Source organism: Phocoena sinus, chromosome 5 (assembly GCF_008692025.1).
Source record: "Phocoena sinus isolate mPhoSin1 chromosome 5, mPhoSin1.pri, whole genome shotgun sequence".
Lineage (NCBI taxonomy): Eukaryota > Metazoa > Chordata > Mammalia > Artiodactyla > Phocoenidae > Phocoena > Phocoena sinus.
In genome coordinates this window covers 113,907,877-113,925,138 of record NC_045767.1, presented here as the reverse complement: position 1 = coordinate 113,925,138, position 17,262 = coordinate 113,907,877, and the positions used below count along the sequence as shown (strand labels likewise).

At 37.5% G+C, this 17,262-nt stretch overlaps 1 protein-coding gene across 4 annotated transcripts in view; it reads right to left on the bottom strand.

Annotated features, from left to right (window-relative positions):
- The window catches only part of SLC10A7 (solute carrier family 10 member 7), a 253,930-nt gene that overhangs the window by 222,972 nt on the left and 13,696 nt on the right, over positions 1-17,262 (bottom strand). For 3 of the 4 annotated variants that reach the window (XM_032633372.1, XM_032633374.1, XM_032633373.1), the window contains exon 4: positions 12,682-12,757. In XM_032633372.1, coding sequence (XP_032489263.1) covers positions 12,682-12,757 — 76 coding nt within the window. Of the gene's footprint in view, positions 1-12,681; positions 12,758-17,262 lie in introns of those variants that run through there. The other variant, XM_032633376.1, reaches the window with a different exon arrangement.

Sequence of the window (17,262 nt, the reverse complement as noted above, 5' to 3'; positions counted from 1 at the left end):
CAGGCTAACTCATTATGCACTTAAAAAAAAGATCAGTATGTATAAATATATAAATACACTTTGCCTCATATAGTTTCTCAGACTGGTTTTCAGAATTAAAGTACCATGGTCTCCCTATTTGAAAAACGATACCATTGTCAAACATGAACTTAATGTAACTGTAATAAGACTGGAAGTTTGTAATAACACTGTCACTGAGTCCAGATCTAAAGGACTGTTTAATGAGAAACACTATGGAGCATAAACTCTGAAAACTTCCCATAAATAAGCGCTCTTAATGGGATCTAAAATGTACGTACATCAATGAGAAAATATGTCTAATCTAGATAGAACATTGTTCAATTCTATCCCACTTTATTCTGGCACAGTAAATACAAAAAGATACTTGAAGGAGAGATTGAGAACATATACTTATGAAAATTACTGCAGTGTAAGTGACCTCACATTGTTCTGAACAACTCTGCTGGGACCATCGCGTGACTAAGAGTCACACAAAGCTAGAGTCATTCTCTAGCTTCCCCAATCCTTTGCCATTTTTATTATGGATAGTCTAGTACCGCATTAAAGGGATACAAAGAAAAGCAGTTCCTGCCAAGTCAAAAATTGATTAAAGAGCCCAACACATGCAAAAGTATCTGATTAAGGGTACAAAAACAGTCTCTCCTGTGGAAGGAAAAAAAAGATTAATATTTCTGCCCGGGCATCTGCAAGGCTTCTTACGAGGGAAATGATTATTTGAGCTGGGCCTCTGACTGATGGGCAGTACTTCCACCAGCAGATACTGGAAGATGAGGAGGTCTCTATTATAGAGCAGACTGGTCAAGTGAACTGATCCCAAGCAGCAGAAGACTTTCTCAGAAACACAAAGTTCTCACACTGGTCTGAGGGCCAACACCAAAGGAACTGTCTGCAAGTGACCGGAGGCCAGGAATCTCCTTGAGAATAGACCGAAGGCTAGAAATTCTGTCCAGAGGAGCTGACTCAGGAGGAAATACAGGTGGCACGTTTCCACTACAGTTTAGGGTTGTGTTTTTCAAACTGTAGTTCCCAAAACCAATTAGTAAATTGGCATTTATTTTACAGAATGAAAGAAAGTGAAGTAAAAGGAAGGGAAGGAAAGGAGAAAGGTGGAGGAGGAGGGGGAAGGGAAGAAGACAGGAGAGGAGAGGAGAGAGTGAATTACACAGAGTACCTTTTCAGTTTCTAGCCGTGAATTGTGTTTTTTTTAAAAAAAATGGAAATCACTCATTTAAAGGGCCCTTCAGGTCTAATCCTGGCACTTGATTAGAACGCAGCTCAGTCTCACTCAATATATTCAGACCATTAGTTTGGGTCTAAGTGTTCTTGGTCATGAATAATTGACTTAAAAAATCTTACTGCACTAAGCAAGATGTTCTCATTAGATACTTAGAAGACACAGTCTGATGTCTTCATAAAGCAAGTAAAGTTTAAAAGAGTCATTTCCAAAGTTCATAGCAATGCAGTAAAGATTATGCTTGTTTCCTTTAGACTGACAGATGCTAAGCATCTTCATATGAAAGATACATGGATAATGTAATGCTCTGTTACGAAGCGGATAATCTCATAGGGAGAAGAAATTGAGAAAGCATAAAGATCTACAATTAACACAATAAAGTAGATCATATTTCACCGGGAAGTAAACAGCTTAAAATGGCAGATTACCTCCTCTCATTTATATAAGTCCTTATATATTTTTTCCCAAAGTATATTCATCTAAAACAACCCTGCCTACATACAACTGATTAAAAAGCTGAAAAAGAGAATACCCAAGATCACAGAGCTAGTTAGCGATGGGGCCAAGAGAAGAAACTAAGTCTTCTCAGGTTTAATTTATTAGTATTACCATAATTCCATGGTTTAATAAATTATTGAGAATAAGTCTCCTTTTTCAATAGTAACAACTTTATAAACACATATAAATATATATGTAACTAGCATGTAGTCAATGCACAGATAAGCCAAAGAACCTAAAAAAGGTGCTTGCCCAGAATTTGGAAATGAAGGTATAAATAATCAAATTCTCTATAACGAGATACAACAAATGTGAACATTAATCAAATAAGATTAACTAAGAAAAAAGTGATGAGTGTGCTGTTCCTTAGACTAGTGTTTCCTCAAAATCACTAATGGACCCAGGGTACCTCCCTAAAAAAGGAAGTTTGATTATTAAAATGTAACTAATAGAAATAAACCAAATTATTGAAAAATGTTTTATGTTAGTCATAATATATGCAGACAATCTGACATTGAAAAAGAATTAGATAACAAATGTCCAATGTTTACGAAGAATTGTTCAAAGGACACATGGTACCTGATTGTTTCTGTGGTCTGTTTGTTTGTTAGTTACAATGGAACCCGGGGTGGTTTTCCAGGCATTACAGTTTAGAGGAAACATCCTGCAGGTCTGTTCAGTCCTCTTTATCTAGTTCTAAATTCCCAAAGCAATCTTTCCATAAGTAACTTGACTTCCCGTGCCCTTTAGTTCCCAGAGTGGGTAATCTCAGATATCTGACATGAATATTCCATGTTATGGTAAGAAATATTTATACAAAAATGTTGAGGATCTATAATAAAAACTAATAAACTGGGATTACCCAGTTTGTTAAATTTATTTAGACACCTGCCATCTTGTAAACTTATTTAAACACCAAACTTCTTATATTGCAATTTACTGTTTATGCTTTATATCACTTACTCAACTGAAAATTCTATGAAGGTACGATATATAGGAAGCTATAGTAAGTACTCAACATGTATTTTTGAATGAATGAATGAACAGAGTAAATGAATAGACTTAGATCAAACTTTGAGAAAGCAATGATAATGACTCAGAAAACTAGGTGATTTCATCAGTGACAAACCTCTACAATGAGGATAACGCTGATGCTTGCTTGATACGTGCCCTCACAATTTATAAGTGCTTCTGCATATGATTTCATGAGATCCTTGTAAGCAATTTTATGAAATAAGGATGCAAAGACTATTGATCCTCAGATGAGAAAACCAAGGCTCAGAAAGGTCCAGGGCTTACCTGGTGACCACTCAGACCACTAGGTGAGTGATGGCAAAAGCAGGAATCAAATACCTGCTTGGATTTCCTGGCAAGTGTATCCTTTGCTAAAAGGTCAGGTGGCCTAGCAGCTCAGGTGTGATGCTGCACCCAGCATGTTAAGCTGGTGTTGTTTAAATACTTCTCACCCAAGATCAGGACTTGTCCTTATGTCTGAGGCAGAGTTGGACCCAAAGGTGGGGGTCAAATGACTTCAGCTGTAGAAAGAAGGGCTCGGAAACAGGAATCTGCAATGCTGAACAAGGTGTTTCAAGATCAAGTCCCTGGAAGACACTCCCATTCAGATGGGAAAGGAGCCAGGTAAGAAGAAAAGGAGTGATGAGAAACATAGGAAGAGAATTAGGAGAGAAGAGGGTCAGAGAAGCAAAAGGAAGTTGGAAGCAAGTAGGTGTCGTGTCACAGGTTGAAGTCAGGTCATGAAGGATGAGAACGGGACACTGGATTTGGTGAACAGACATCACTGCCGGCCACTGAGAGGACCCATTTGGTTGGAGTGGTAGAAACAGAAGACAATTTGAGAGGCTTTAAGGGGTTAAATGAGAGAATTCTAAGTTACACACAAAAATCTTGGGAAATCTAGGTATGTTTCAAGCCAGTTTTATAACAGCTTCAAACAAACCCAGTCAACTCTTTTGAGGGCTCCTAAGAATGCTAACCCAATCCAGATAGTGAGACTAAAGTTAAAAGGTAGAAATGGAAGACTAGTAGGGATATGGAATTTCTTGCTGCTATTACTTCCTTTCTTTCATCTGTCAAAGAGGAAAAACTGGAGCTTCCCTGGTGGCACAGTGGTTGAGAGTCTGCCTGCTGATGCAGGGGACACGGGTTCGTGCCCCAGTCCGGGAAGATCCCACATGCCGCGGAGCGGCTGGGCCCGTGAGCCATGGCCGCTGAGCCTGTGCGTCCAGAGCCTGTGCTCCGCAACAGGAGAGGCCACAACAATGAGAGGCCCGCGCGTACCACTAAAAAAAAAAAAAAAAAAAAAAAAAAAAAAAGAGGAAAAACTGTTACCATTTCTCTGAGAGCACAGGAGGCTGGAGGGTAGAAAGTACACATAGGCCAGCTTGCAAGAGGGCTCAACACTGACAGGCTTTTCAGGCTGTACAAGATTGCTCCAGGAGGCCAGTAAACTCCCACTGCAAGCAAAAGCAGTGACCAAGCCCATTTAACAGGAGAGAAATGCAAGGTACACAAAAGTCCAGTGATGGCTGAAGCTGAGACAGTGACTGACAGATCAGATTTCCTTCTCACTTCAAGTCCTCTCTCTGCTGATCAGATCTACTCTAAATGCCTTTATAAATGTTTCAGTGAATCTTATCTTCATGCATTGGATTAGCAAGATCAACTCCCCACTGATAATGCAAAATAACCCTGAAATGTTTCATGCCTTGCTGATCAGCCAGAAATTGAACTTTCCGTCTTCATTTGGACTGTGACGATCTTGATCTTTCACCTCTAGCAAAAATCTTCTCATAGCTATAATTTTAAAGTTCGTAATGAGTGCTTCATTTGCTTTCCAAGCAGATAGGACACCTTTTTTAAATACACTCAGACTGCCATGACCTTCGTCAATGACTTAAAGAGTTCACCACATGTAATAATTTTCTTTGCTCGGGAGACATTCTTAAGTTTTCTTTGAAGAGATCTGGGCAATAACTCCATCGATGAAATTAAGCGCATGTGCGCGCACACACACACACACATTTTCAACTTGTCACCTTTCTACCATACCTGAAATCAAAACTTTTCCTTAAAATTTACTTGGAATTCTGCATGACTACCAAAGGGTTCTAAAATCCTTCAGCCTGTTAACTAAAACACAATAAAAACGTCAGCTAAATCTGTTTACGCTAAAAGCAACACACCATCTTAACTCTAGACTAGGCAAGAGGACAGCTTAATGCCTACAGGAACCAACCACAGTCCATATCCCCAAATGGAACTTCTGGCTGCCCTACACAGCTGAATGAGACTGAACTCACTTGGGGTACATTTTGGTTTTTTTCTACACTAAGAAAAAAAACAATGATTTTAATGATATGGGCCAATGTAAAGCCATTCTACTCTGTTTTGCCTACTTTTGTGAGGTTTTTAATATGAAATAGAGGTTTTGAATAGTGTAACATGACACTGAATGTAGGCTTCTTGAAGGCAGGCCCCAGATCTTACTCTCCTTTTTTATTCCCTAAGGTAAAAGGCAGTGTCTACATAAAGTGGGTGCTAAACTACTGTTGACTAGTACATTCTATTTCTAAAGCTGGATGGTGGGCACAGTGGTGTTTATTATTATGCTTTAAAATGGATATATATGTTTTTTATAGATATGATATTTCATAATTTTTAAAAAGAGGGAGAATTCTGAGGCCCATCCACTACACATTCTAATTCAATAGGTCTAAAGTGGAGATAAGGGATTTTTTTTTTCTAATCACCCCAGGTAACGCAGATGTGGGCGATCTATAGAATTCACTTTGAGAAAAACAACAAAAAATAAATAAATAAACAGACCAACATAAATAACATGCCTGTTATCAGTACACTGCTATTAGTGGTGAAGGTGTTTTACTTTCCTGGTTCAAATTATCAGGCTCAGACTTAAACACAGAGAACATAGTATTTAGCATAAAATATTACCCTCAGATATGCCTGGAAATTCCTTCCTAACTTGCTCTGATTTTCCTCTATTATAATTCTTAATGCTTTTGCTTTCCTTTTCTTTTTTCCTTCAGATATCTGAAGATAGAAATCCTTAATTACATTTCTCTCCTACTTAGTTTATTGCCCAGACTAACAAAATCTTACAAAGTTATACAGCTTCGCAACTTTACTTGGAAATTAAGACCTCATATTTACTTCATATTTTGAGGAAGGGCTTTTAGCTGAATCCTTCCGTATCTCAGTTTGCAAAAAAAGAAATAGAGGTAAAAGGAGACAGTGCATCTTTTCCCAAACCCTACCTCTCTTGCTTTTTCATTAAACAACAGTATAAGTGTCAAATGAAATAAAAATACCTCTATAACAACAACACAAAACCCACATGATACCTTCTCTCCAAACTTAGGGAAATAATTTTCCAGTTTTTTTTTTTTTTAAGAAACGCCTTTTATAAAAGAAATCCCTGTGGTAGTTACTATAACGCAGAAGTTACTTGAATTTAAGCACAATGATTTTCTTAGCAAATCTCATAAAGTTTAAAACCTATGTAAGGCTTTTGGAAAAAAAATCATGTCTTTTACCACCTAACATTACATTTGGAACAGAACTGTATACAGTTTTAAACAAAAAATATGTGTTTATACTATGTCTCCCATGTTAGAATAAAAAACATTTTGACCTATCTTCTTTTTTATACTTGGCAATGTAATTAGGACAGACACACACACACACACACACACACACACACACACACACACACACACACTACCATTATCGCCACCAATCAGACCATGTCAACATCATACACTACAATCCTGCAGGTTTGAAAAACTGCATTTAAAACACTGGAATGAATAAATAACAATCACAAAAACGAACCTAACCAAGTTTCCAATACTTAATTGAAAGTAGTTTAAAATTTAAAAGCCACAAAATAAGACTGCCAGTCAGCTATAACCTCAAACAGTCTCACTTTAATACCTAAAGGATATGCTGGCATTCCAGTGTACATGCATTGTTATGCACATACATTGAGTTCCCTCTGCTCCTAAAAATGATTATAAATTTTAATTGGCTCACTGAAACAAAAACAATCTAAGTTATAAAAACAGAAATTGTTTTTGAACTTTAACAAAAAGTAAAAAGGCTATTCTCACCAAAGTACAAGATGTGAGTTTAAGGGATGCAATAACTTTCAATCCATGACAAAAACCTTTCAGTAACCAACAGTTTTATGGAAAAAAGCATTTACAATGAGAGGTATATAAGTAACAGGAAAAAAAAATTCCTTCTAAGTTATACAACAACTTTACAAAATAAAATGAAGAGAATCATTTCAAATGACACTACTGTATCTGCATATGTCCCCAAAATCATTAAATACAAATATGCTACACAGTCGCACATTTTAACATACGAGAGCATATGCTAAACATGTGTACAGGTATTAAAAGATATATATATAAGTGTTTGAGAGCATAAACTCAATGTCAATAAGTTTAATAACACAAAATCTGGAAAGAAAAAAGTTTTCTTACATGTATAAACACTGCAAAGAATGGTCAGCTGGAAAGAACAGTGTAACATGGAAATGTGCCCCAGTAATTTTCCCCCCATGCTAAAATCCATGTGGGTACATAGCCGCTGTGTGTGAGACAGAGCAGACAACCACGGTGAAGTAGAATCGAAACCGTCACCTAATGGCTCCTGACACTGCACTCAGCTTTTGGATCTTTTCATTTACATGCACCAAAAAATTTATTTTCTATCCTTAGTTTTTTCCGATATATGATACAAAAGATTAATCTTCCCTTACATTTATTTCAACAAAAGCCTATATTCGGTTACCTTATAACAGTATTTTAGAAAACCACGAAACTTAAAATTATCTAGTATTTTTACCTACAGATCATTTTCTTCCATAATCTGACATAAATATAAAATAGTCTATTCACTGCACGTCAGAAGACATGACCAAAATGGACTTTGAAAGCTTCATTTCTGAAGCTCAATGTTCAATATTTATGAAAAATTGTGTCTTATTCCCCAGGACTTCAAAAACGCTTGACAGGGCTTCCCTGGTGGCACAGTGGTTAAGAATCCACCTGCCAACGCAGGGGACACAGGTTCAAGCCCTAGTGCGGGAAGATCCCACATGCTGCAGAGCAACTAAGTCCCTGTGCCACAACTACTGAGCCTGCGCTCTAGAGCCTGCGAGCCACAACTACTGAGCCCGCGTGCCTAGAGCCTGTGCTCCGCAACAAGAGAAGCCACCACAGTGAGAAGCCTGCGCACCACAACAAAGAGTAGCCCCCGCTCGCTGCAACTAAAGAAAGCCAGCGTGCAGCAACAAAGACCCAACGCAGCCAAAAATAAAAATAAATTAATTAATAAAATTTTTAAATGACAATCACGAAGCTGCACAATATAAACATTTAAAGAACTAGAGACCAATGATGCTAGAAAACAAAGGAGATGTTCACAAATTCAGCATTATTAACATGCAACATTAATGTAAATAATTTAAATATCTACTGGGGAATGAACATGTAGATACAATTTCAAATGTTATATGTTGATGTCAAGAAAATGAGTGAACTTTGAACTTCTGCCAAAAGTCATTTGAGAAAGAAAAGTTTTTTAAGGGAATCACATTAGAAAGAAAGAGATAAATGACACCTTTAAACCAATTACCATTAGTCTCAGATATACCACAGGAGACCCTTTCCTCAAATTCTTTCAAGGCAATAGAAAGATAATCATAGCAGGTGCTAATCCAAGACTCCAATAACTTCTCTACCTCACTAATTATGTGGCAACTGAAAGAATTACTTGGCATACTGAAATCCTGGTTAAATCCAACTATCTGCCAATTCCATTCCTACACAGAGAAGTTAAATGTGGCTTAGAGAAAACACGCATCCATGATGCCTGGCTTCACTTTAAATGCATGGCTTGGTTTCAGCTGGGTCCTTGGTGCTGCCTGGCAATGCTACCATCTTCTCCAGTTGACTCACTCTCCCCATCTACATGGCAATTCCGCATTTTCTCCTCTCATCTCGAACATTAATAGCACTTACCCCCATCACCACTCTCTGCTGCTGAGAAAAGATGAAAGCCACCAGAAAAAACTCCCAAGTGTACCCCTTCTACCCATCTACGTGGATCTATAGCCAAGCACCCTGCCTTCCCTCTTGTTATTATGAACAAATGGTCCAAGCTCCTACTGAAGCTCATACAACCCAATACCATTGTCTTCCACTTGATCAAATAAACTACTCCAGCACTCTCTCTTAAATCCACAGCTTGCTCTCTGCTGTACGATTTTCATCATGATAGAAATACACTCTCTTTCTGCATTAAAAAAATATATCTTGAGGCCGCATCCCTCTCTAAACATAGTCCCATTTCTCTATTCCCTTTTGTCACAAAGGACCTCATAACAATGGTCTAGACCTCCTCTCTCTAATTCTTCTCTTCCTGTTTTCCTTGAACCCACTCTACAAGCTTTTGCCCCTACGCTCCAACAAAACCACCCTGGTCAAGGTTACCAGTAACCTCCACATACCTTAATTCAATGGTCAATTCTCGGAACTCATCTTACACAACTCACATCAGCAGAATTTGATACCGCTCATCATACCCTCCTCCTTCAAACCCCTTCTTCACCTGGCTTCCAGGATACCATGCTCTCTTGTTTTTTTCTTCAGTCTCACTAATTATACTCTCTGTTGCCTTTGCTGGTTATTCCTCATTGTCCTGACCTCTTAATGTTGGAGGTTTCCTGGACTCAGTCCTTGAACCTCTGCTCTTTTCTATCTATGCTCTCTCCCTAAGGAATCTCATCCTCAATCTTGGCTTTAAATACAATTTATTCACTGATGACTCCCTAATTTATGTCTCCAGGTTTAGGACACTCCCTCACCTCTCAACCCCTGTAACTCTAATTGCTCACTGACATTTTCGTTTGGATATGTAATAGGCATCTTGACACATCAAAAAAATAAGCTCTTGATCTTTACCATATGGCTGACATTACAAGTGTTCATCAACGTCCAGCTCCCCTCCCCTTCAGGGCACAGGAATGACAACCCATGATAAGACCACATGACTTGTTCTGGCCAATGTAATGTGAGCAGAAGTGCCATATGTCATTTCCAGCCTGGACATGATAAGCCCATTGTGATTCTCCAATCTCTCTCTTTCCGTGCTGTGGCAACTGAAAATGTTTTGTGTTCCATCCAGATGGTGTACTTCAAGACGTGGAGCCAACCAGGCTTCCTTAGTGATGGCAAAGACCTTCCCACTGACCAACATGGAACAGGTACCATTAACAAGAAATAAACTTATATGCTTAACAAGCCATTGAGATTTTGGAGTTCTTAGTTATCACAGTATAGCCTTGCCTACCCAGACTAAATACCCCCCAAAAGCGGCTCTCACGTAGTGGTCTTTTCTATCTCAGCAAACTCCATCCTTTTAGCTGCTCAGTCAAAAACCCTGAAGTCATTCTCGACCCCTTTCTTTCTCTCATACCCCACATCCAATTAATCAGCATACCCTGCACCTTCAAAATACATACAGAACCCAACCACCCTTTACTTCTTCCACTACCACTCTGCTCTTCAAAAGACACTGATAAGAACATGAAAAGACAAACACAAACTGGGAGAAAACACTTTAAAAGCATATAGATAAAATGAAGGGCTTGTATCCAGAATATATAAAACTCTCCAAGCTCATCAATAAGAAAACAAAACACCCAATTTTTTAAAAAACAAAATTTTAATAGACATTTCCCCAAGAAAGGCATGGATAGCAAATAAACACATGGAAAGATAAGAATGCTCACCACTATTAGTCACTGGAAAATGCAAATTAAATTAAAACCACAATGAGATACAACTACATACATATTAGAATGGCTAAAATTAAAAAGAATGACAATACCAAGTATTGATGAGACGTAGAACACAGCAATTCTCATACATTGCTATTTAAAATGTAAAATGATACAACCACTTTGGAAAATATTTTGGCAATTTCTCAAAAGTTAAACATACACCGGTGGTAAAAGAAGAGTGTTTATATATTGACAGATATGGTCCACTCCAGAAGCTGTTTATAGATGACTTATATTTATTGGTGATTCTTCCCTTGGCTGAAAGGTGCTAAAACATACACCTATTAGATGATCCAGCCATTCCACTCCTACGTATTCTCAAAAGAAAGAAAGTATATGTCCACTTAAAGATTTGTACACAAATGTTCATAGCCCAAAAGTGGAAACTGCCCAAATGTCCATCACCAAGTGAATGGATAGTCAAATTGTGGCATATTCATACAAAATACTACTATTCAGCAATAAAAAGGACTGAATTACTAATACACACAATATAGATGAATCTCAAAATAATTATGCTGAGTAAGAGAAGGAAAAAAAAAGGAGTACACACTGTGTGATTCCGTTACAGTAAGTCCCCTACATACAAACGAGTTCCATTCCAAGAGCGCATTCGTAAGTCCATTTGTTTGCAAGTCCAACAAAGTTAGCCTAGGTACCCAACTAACACAATCAGCTATATAGTACTGTACTGTAATAGGTTTATGATACTTTTCACACAAATAGTACATAAAAAACAAACACAAAAAATAGAAAACATTTTTAATTTACACTACAGTACCTTGAAAAGTACAATAGTACAACAGCTGGCATACAGGGGTTAGCATCGAGTAAACAGGCAAGAAGAGTTACTGACTGGAGGAGGGAGAGGAGGTGGGAGAGGATAGAGCTGTCAGCAATAGGAGACGGAGAGCAAGGTGCAATTTCACTCATGCCTGACATCGATGGAACACACGTTCGCATCTTTGAAAGTTCGCAACTTGAAGGTTCGTATGTAGGGGACTTACTGTATATAAAACTCTAGAAAATGCAAACATCTGTAGTAACAGAAAACAGATCAGAGGTTTCCTGGGGAAGACAACAGGAGGGAGGGATTACACAGCGGTACAAGGAAACTTTTGAGGGTGATGAACACGTTCACTATCTCAATTGTGTTGATGATTTCCCAATGCATACATGTGTCAAAATGTTAAATTGCTTTAATTTGTTCAGTTTATTGTATGTCGATGATACTTCAATTAACTTTTTTGTAAAAGGAATATAGCAGGTACTGAATAAAGTGAATAAAGATGAAAACAGATGCAAAGAAAGCAAAATCCTAAGAACGAATTGCAGTGGGAACATTTATATCCTCCCTCATTCTATAGCATTCTTTTCTGAATGATAAAATATTAGTGGAAAAGGAGGAATAAGCTACTACAAAGCAGAGTCCCTCAGTATAAAGTCGTAGGGTCTTTCAGCCAAGAAAAACCACCTATAAGTAGCTCCCGAAATGGACAACTGCCACCCCAATATACAAGCACTCTTCTTTGGTCACAGTTTCCTAGTAGTTGAATAATTTCTTTGAACTCATCTTAGAAACCTGGCCTAATTTCTCCTTTTTTATATCATCTTCATTTGCCATTAAACTTATATTGACCCTTTTCCCATGAATTAATTTGCTACAAATTTTTTAAGAACTAAGGAATGGCCACGGCAGGTGTCCTCAGTTGATGAGTCTTGGATGTAAAAGTCCCTTGCCTTGGACTCACTGTCTTCTGTCTCCTCATTTCCCACTGAGGTAGAAAAATCACCATCCCTATTTCATTCACCTCCCTTGCTCTTCTCTTTGAAATCCTAAATTTCATTCATTATTGTCAATTTTAGCATCATCCTAAACATGAATTCACCCACTTCTTTCATAAGCTGCTATGGTTATATGTTTTCTGTGACATGACTCCATCATAGAACAGAATAGAATAGAATAAAATAAAATATAAAATAAAAGCATAGCACCCACTTATGTTTAAACAAAGTTAGCCCTGTGACTTACCTCATTTCCACCAACTGCCTTGGTTAAAATCACTGCAGAAGACACAGGGGGAGGCATGCAACCTACTGTCTGCAACCTGAAAAAGAAAAAAATAAGCAACTATAAGTAGGCTTTTGTTTTCAATTATAAATAGTTTTCACTACATTCACTCTAAAATAGCAGAGCTGAGTAAATGAAAATAGGAGAATGTTTACTGATGCACATGTCCTTTTGAGTTTAGACAATTCTATATGAGGCAACATGGCTTAATAGAAGCTCTCACTCCATTCCACAGACTTGGGTGATTTTATTTTTTAAATTATTTAAGGTCTTATACAATTCAAAAAACAGTCAGGTTATGGTGAGTGTAGTCATTGAAAGATAACCAAAATGGTTAATCATTTGGCAAGTGTATATAGTCAGTTATTTTCAGGTATCTTTTCCTTACATTTTTTATAGGAAGGTTTTTGGCAAAAATAAAACTTTAAAACCTCTTGCAGATTCTTTTCCACATAACAGCAATTCTCAAACTTTCATCTCATAAAAGACATTTTCATGCTGTTGTAATATCATTATAAAAATAGGCATGACACAATCATGTACTTCTTAGATTCAGACCCTATAGTAAATTCTAGTGTCTATTCTAAATTTGGTTTTTATTAAACTATGTGTATACTCCCAAGATCGTGACAAGAATTCTATTCTCTTAGTTTAGAATAGAAAACACATTGCATGACAAGCAAACGAAATTATGAGTAGTAAATCCAAGTATTAAAGATAAAAAACATTCCTCAGCATTCATACAGAATATATATTCTGGGGACAAAGCCCAACTAAAGTGGAAAGTTTATACAAGGAATCAAGGACACAGAGTATCTGACTAATATTTTGAATGTAGGATCACAGGTCATTTTTATTCACTTTTGTAATAATATATTGTCTAATCTTTATGCAATGAATTTATATTGGCTCTGAAGTAAGAAAAAATTAAAAGTTTTCATTAATTTTTGACTGAAAACTTAAGAAAAAACCTTATAGGGAACTTCCAGTTCAATTCACTTTAACACGGTCTTCTTTTAAGGTCTGTTTTCCCAAGTGATGCTGAAGTAGTCTGTCTGGTTATGAATTCCCAATCTCTGAGCCTTCCTTGTAATCATTACCATCAACATCACTAATATTACTGAGATTTTACCATCTGTAGTAGATACTGTTCTAGACACTTTACTCATTTATCCCTCACAAGTATTTAAGATAAATACTATTATTATTCTCATTTTTATAAAAACTGAAGTTAAGACAGGAGTTAAATATATGACCAAACTCACAAAATCACCTATCTTGGGTTAAACTTTTATTCTGTAATCCAGGGCCAAAGCCTTACCAAGGCCACCCCTCCAGGCTCTCTGCCTTCTGGCTTCTCTACCACCAATACAAGGAACAGGTCCTCTCAGGTATTTTCAATTGAACTTTTTCAAACTTTCCCTCTCATCTGGCCTCTTCCCCTCTATGTACAAAGAAGGAGAGTTCTCGGTATCTTAAAAAAAAAATCTCTAAGATATATACTGAATACATATACTTTCTACAGGTAGGACACTACACAAGCGTATAAAAAAAAGGACAAGACATCGTTCCTGCCTTCAAGGAGGCAGAATATTCAACATATAAATGTAGATAACTAACCTCAAAATTAGTACTGTTGCCTCCTCAGGATGTAATAATACTTTTTCCACTGTGGCTCACTGTTGTGCTCTACCTCCAAGACCCCAAAGCTCATTCTCTCTTTACTCCCCTGGAATCTGACTTATGCCCCTTCTAGTAAAAGCAGTAACCTTATAAATAACCAGCAATCTCCCAATCACCAAATCCAACATCCTTTTCCCTGTATTCATTCTCCTTTCCTCCTTGCTTCTCAAAGCACTCTATTCTCTTGGTTGCCATAGTACAGTATCATTCAATTTATCTCCTATCTTTTAAACCAGCCCATTCAAGTATTTTCCTGTCTTCTTCTCAATCTTATTTGCAAATCTGAATCTATATGAATACTTACAAATTTCTATTGCTAACCCTAACCTCCATTCCCAAATCCGTAGCTGTCTATGACTGCCACCATAAACAAAACATGTCTAATGTTAAATTTATGTATTTTCTAAGAAATCAATTTTGCCTCTCAATTAACCTATTTCTTCCAATGGGACAGCTTTTTTCCTAATGATCCAGTCTGAAACTTTGGAGCTAAGTGGAGCTCCACTCACTCTTAACAAACCAAACAATCGCCACAACCAACTTTCCATTCTTTTCCACGACTATTGTCATCATTCCCCTTCAGATGCTTTTCGCCCAAGTCTGGACATTTCTAAATGCCTACTCAGTGCTCTCCCTACCTTCATTCTTTCTCTTTCACACAGCAAGGTAAGGAGTGTGCGCTCAGAATACATTTATCTCAGTGATTTAAACAGGACCTTGACGTAGAAGTCAGCAATTCCCTCCAGTTAACATACTAAGTGTGTACTCTCAAATTGGGAGGGGAAGGGAGAAAAAGTGAGTGAGGAAGAGCTTTCTCTAAGTGAGGTAGACTAAGTTTGTACTCCGTTAAGTTTAATATCCTGAGCTGAGAATTGTATGCTTTTATTTTTATTTAGCATACTGTGATTACAAACTCTACTCTGCTCTGCTTATACACCCAGGACAATACTATCAGATAATCTTCTTTAATGACCATTTTCTAGCATGTTGTTCTCTTGTTTAGCACATTTAAGAACCCTGCATCATCTACAGATTCAAACTCAAACTCCTCAGCCCAGTAGTTCCAGTCTTGCAACTTGGCCTTAAGGAAGCTTTTTATCTTTGTCTCCCACTAATGCCTCATGTTTGAATTCTCTTCTTTAGTTCACCCTTGCTGAACCTCTTCCCCTTTAACTGATTACACCACTTATCTAACAAATCATATGATGCCCCATTTTATTGGTTACTGTTTCATATATATGTATATATATCCTACATATCCAACTAAACTGGAAGTTCCCTGAATACAATGAAAATGAGTTAATATCTTCCAATTTCTTGAGTGCTCTCTACAGGGCAGATAGTTGGTAAATACTGGCTCTCTATATGCATCATACCTTGTTGCTCTAAAATGATGTCATCACATTTATGTAGCATTTTATGCTTTCTGGTGAAATTTTATGTTCATTCTCTCAAACTCGACCCGGCCAAAACAGCGCTCTTTTTTTCCTGCTCTCATCCCAACCTATTTCTCCCCCAGCTAAGAAAATGATGCCGCCAATCGGCCAGTGGCTCATACCCCGAATCCAGACTCCTCCCTGTCCTCTCTCCACAACCTATCCACCCATGGATACTGAGAGCTCTAATTTTAAAATATATCCTCCATACATCCATTTCTTTCTTCTGAGCTGCTCCCTCATCACACTAGCCTCCAAGCTGGTCTCCTAGTTTTCTCTCAGGCTCTTCTACTATCTGTTCTTTATACAGGAGCTAGAAGAATCATTTGCAAACATAAATCAGAACCATATTACTCTCTCATTTAAATCCATCCTGTAGCTTCCTGCAGCACTCGAAATAAAAACTGAATGCTTTACAAGCCTACAAGGCTCTCATGACCAGGATCCTATCCATCTTTCCAACCCCAAGTCACATTATTTGTCCTCTATATCATCAGGCTTTGGCCATCACTGTCACTTTCCTGACCCTAGAAGACACCAGGCTTGTTCCAGTCCTTAAACATTTTGTTTCCTTTACCTAGAACATTCTGCCCCCAGAACTCTGCAGTCTAAATTGATCACCAGCCTGTCCTCTCAACCATTCATATCATACAGCTTTACTTCAGATCACTTATCTCTATCTTGATCATCTATTTACTTATTTATTGACAATCACACCTAGAGTGTCCTTGACGTGCAAAACTAACTTGCCAATTTTGTTCACTGCTGTTTCTCCAATACCTATGATAATTCCTGGCATATAGAAGGAGCTGAATAAATGACTTGAATAAATGAATGAATAAGTGACCTCAACTGATATCCCCACAGCATTACTAAGCAGGCAATAAAAGTATGATTATCCTCACTTTATACACAGGGAAATTGAGGTTCAAGACTCTTCAATGACTTTCCTAAAAGTCACATAGCAACTTAGGGACAAGGTCAGAGTGCAACCTTTAGGCTTTAAGTTCAGTGTTACAGTTTTTATACCATGATGCTAAAATGTGGTTAGTTTTAAACCACTTCAAATAATTTTTAAAAATCATTAAATCCTTTTAACAAACATGGCAACATTTTTAATGGGAGAAAAGACTCTAATAAAAATCTATTGCTCTATTTACAACAGTCAGGACATGGAAACAACCTAAGTGTCCATAGACAGATGAATGGATAAAGAAGATGTGGCACATACATACAATGGAATATTACTCATCCATAAAAAGAAACAAAATTGAGTTATTTGTAGTGAGGTGGTTGGACCTAGAGACTGTCATACAGAGTGAAGTCAGAAAGAGGAAGACAAATACCGTATGCTAACACATACATATGGAATCGAAAAAGAAAAATGGTTCTGAAGAACCTAGGGGCAGGGTAGGAATAAAGA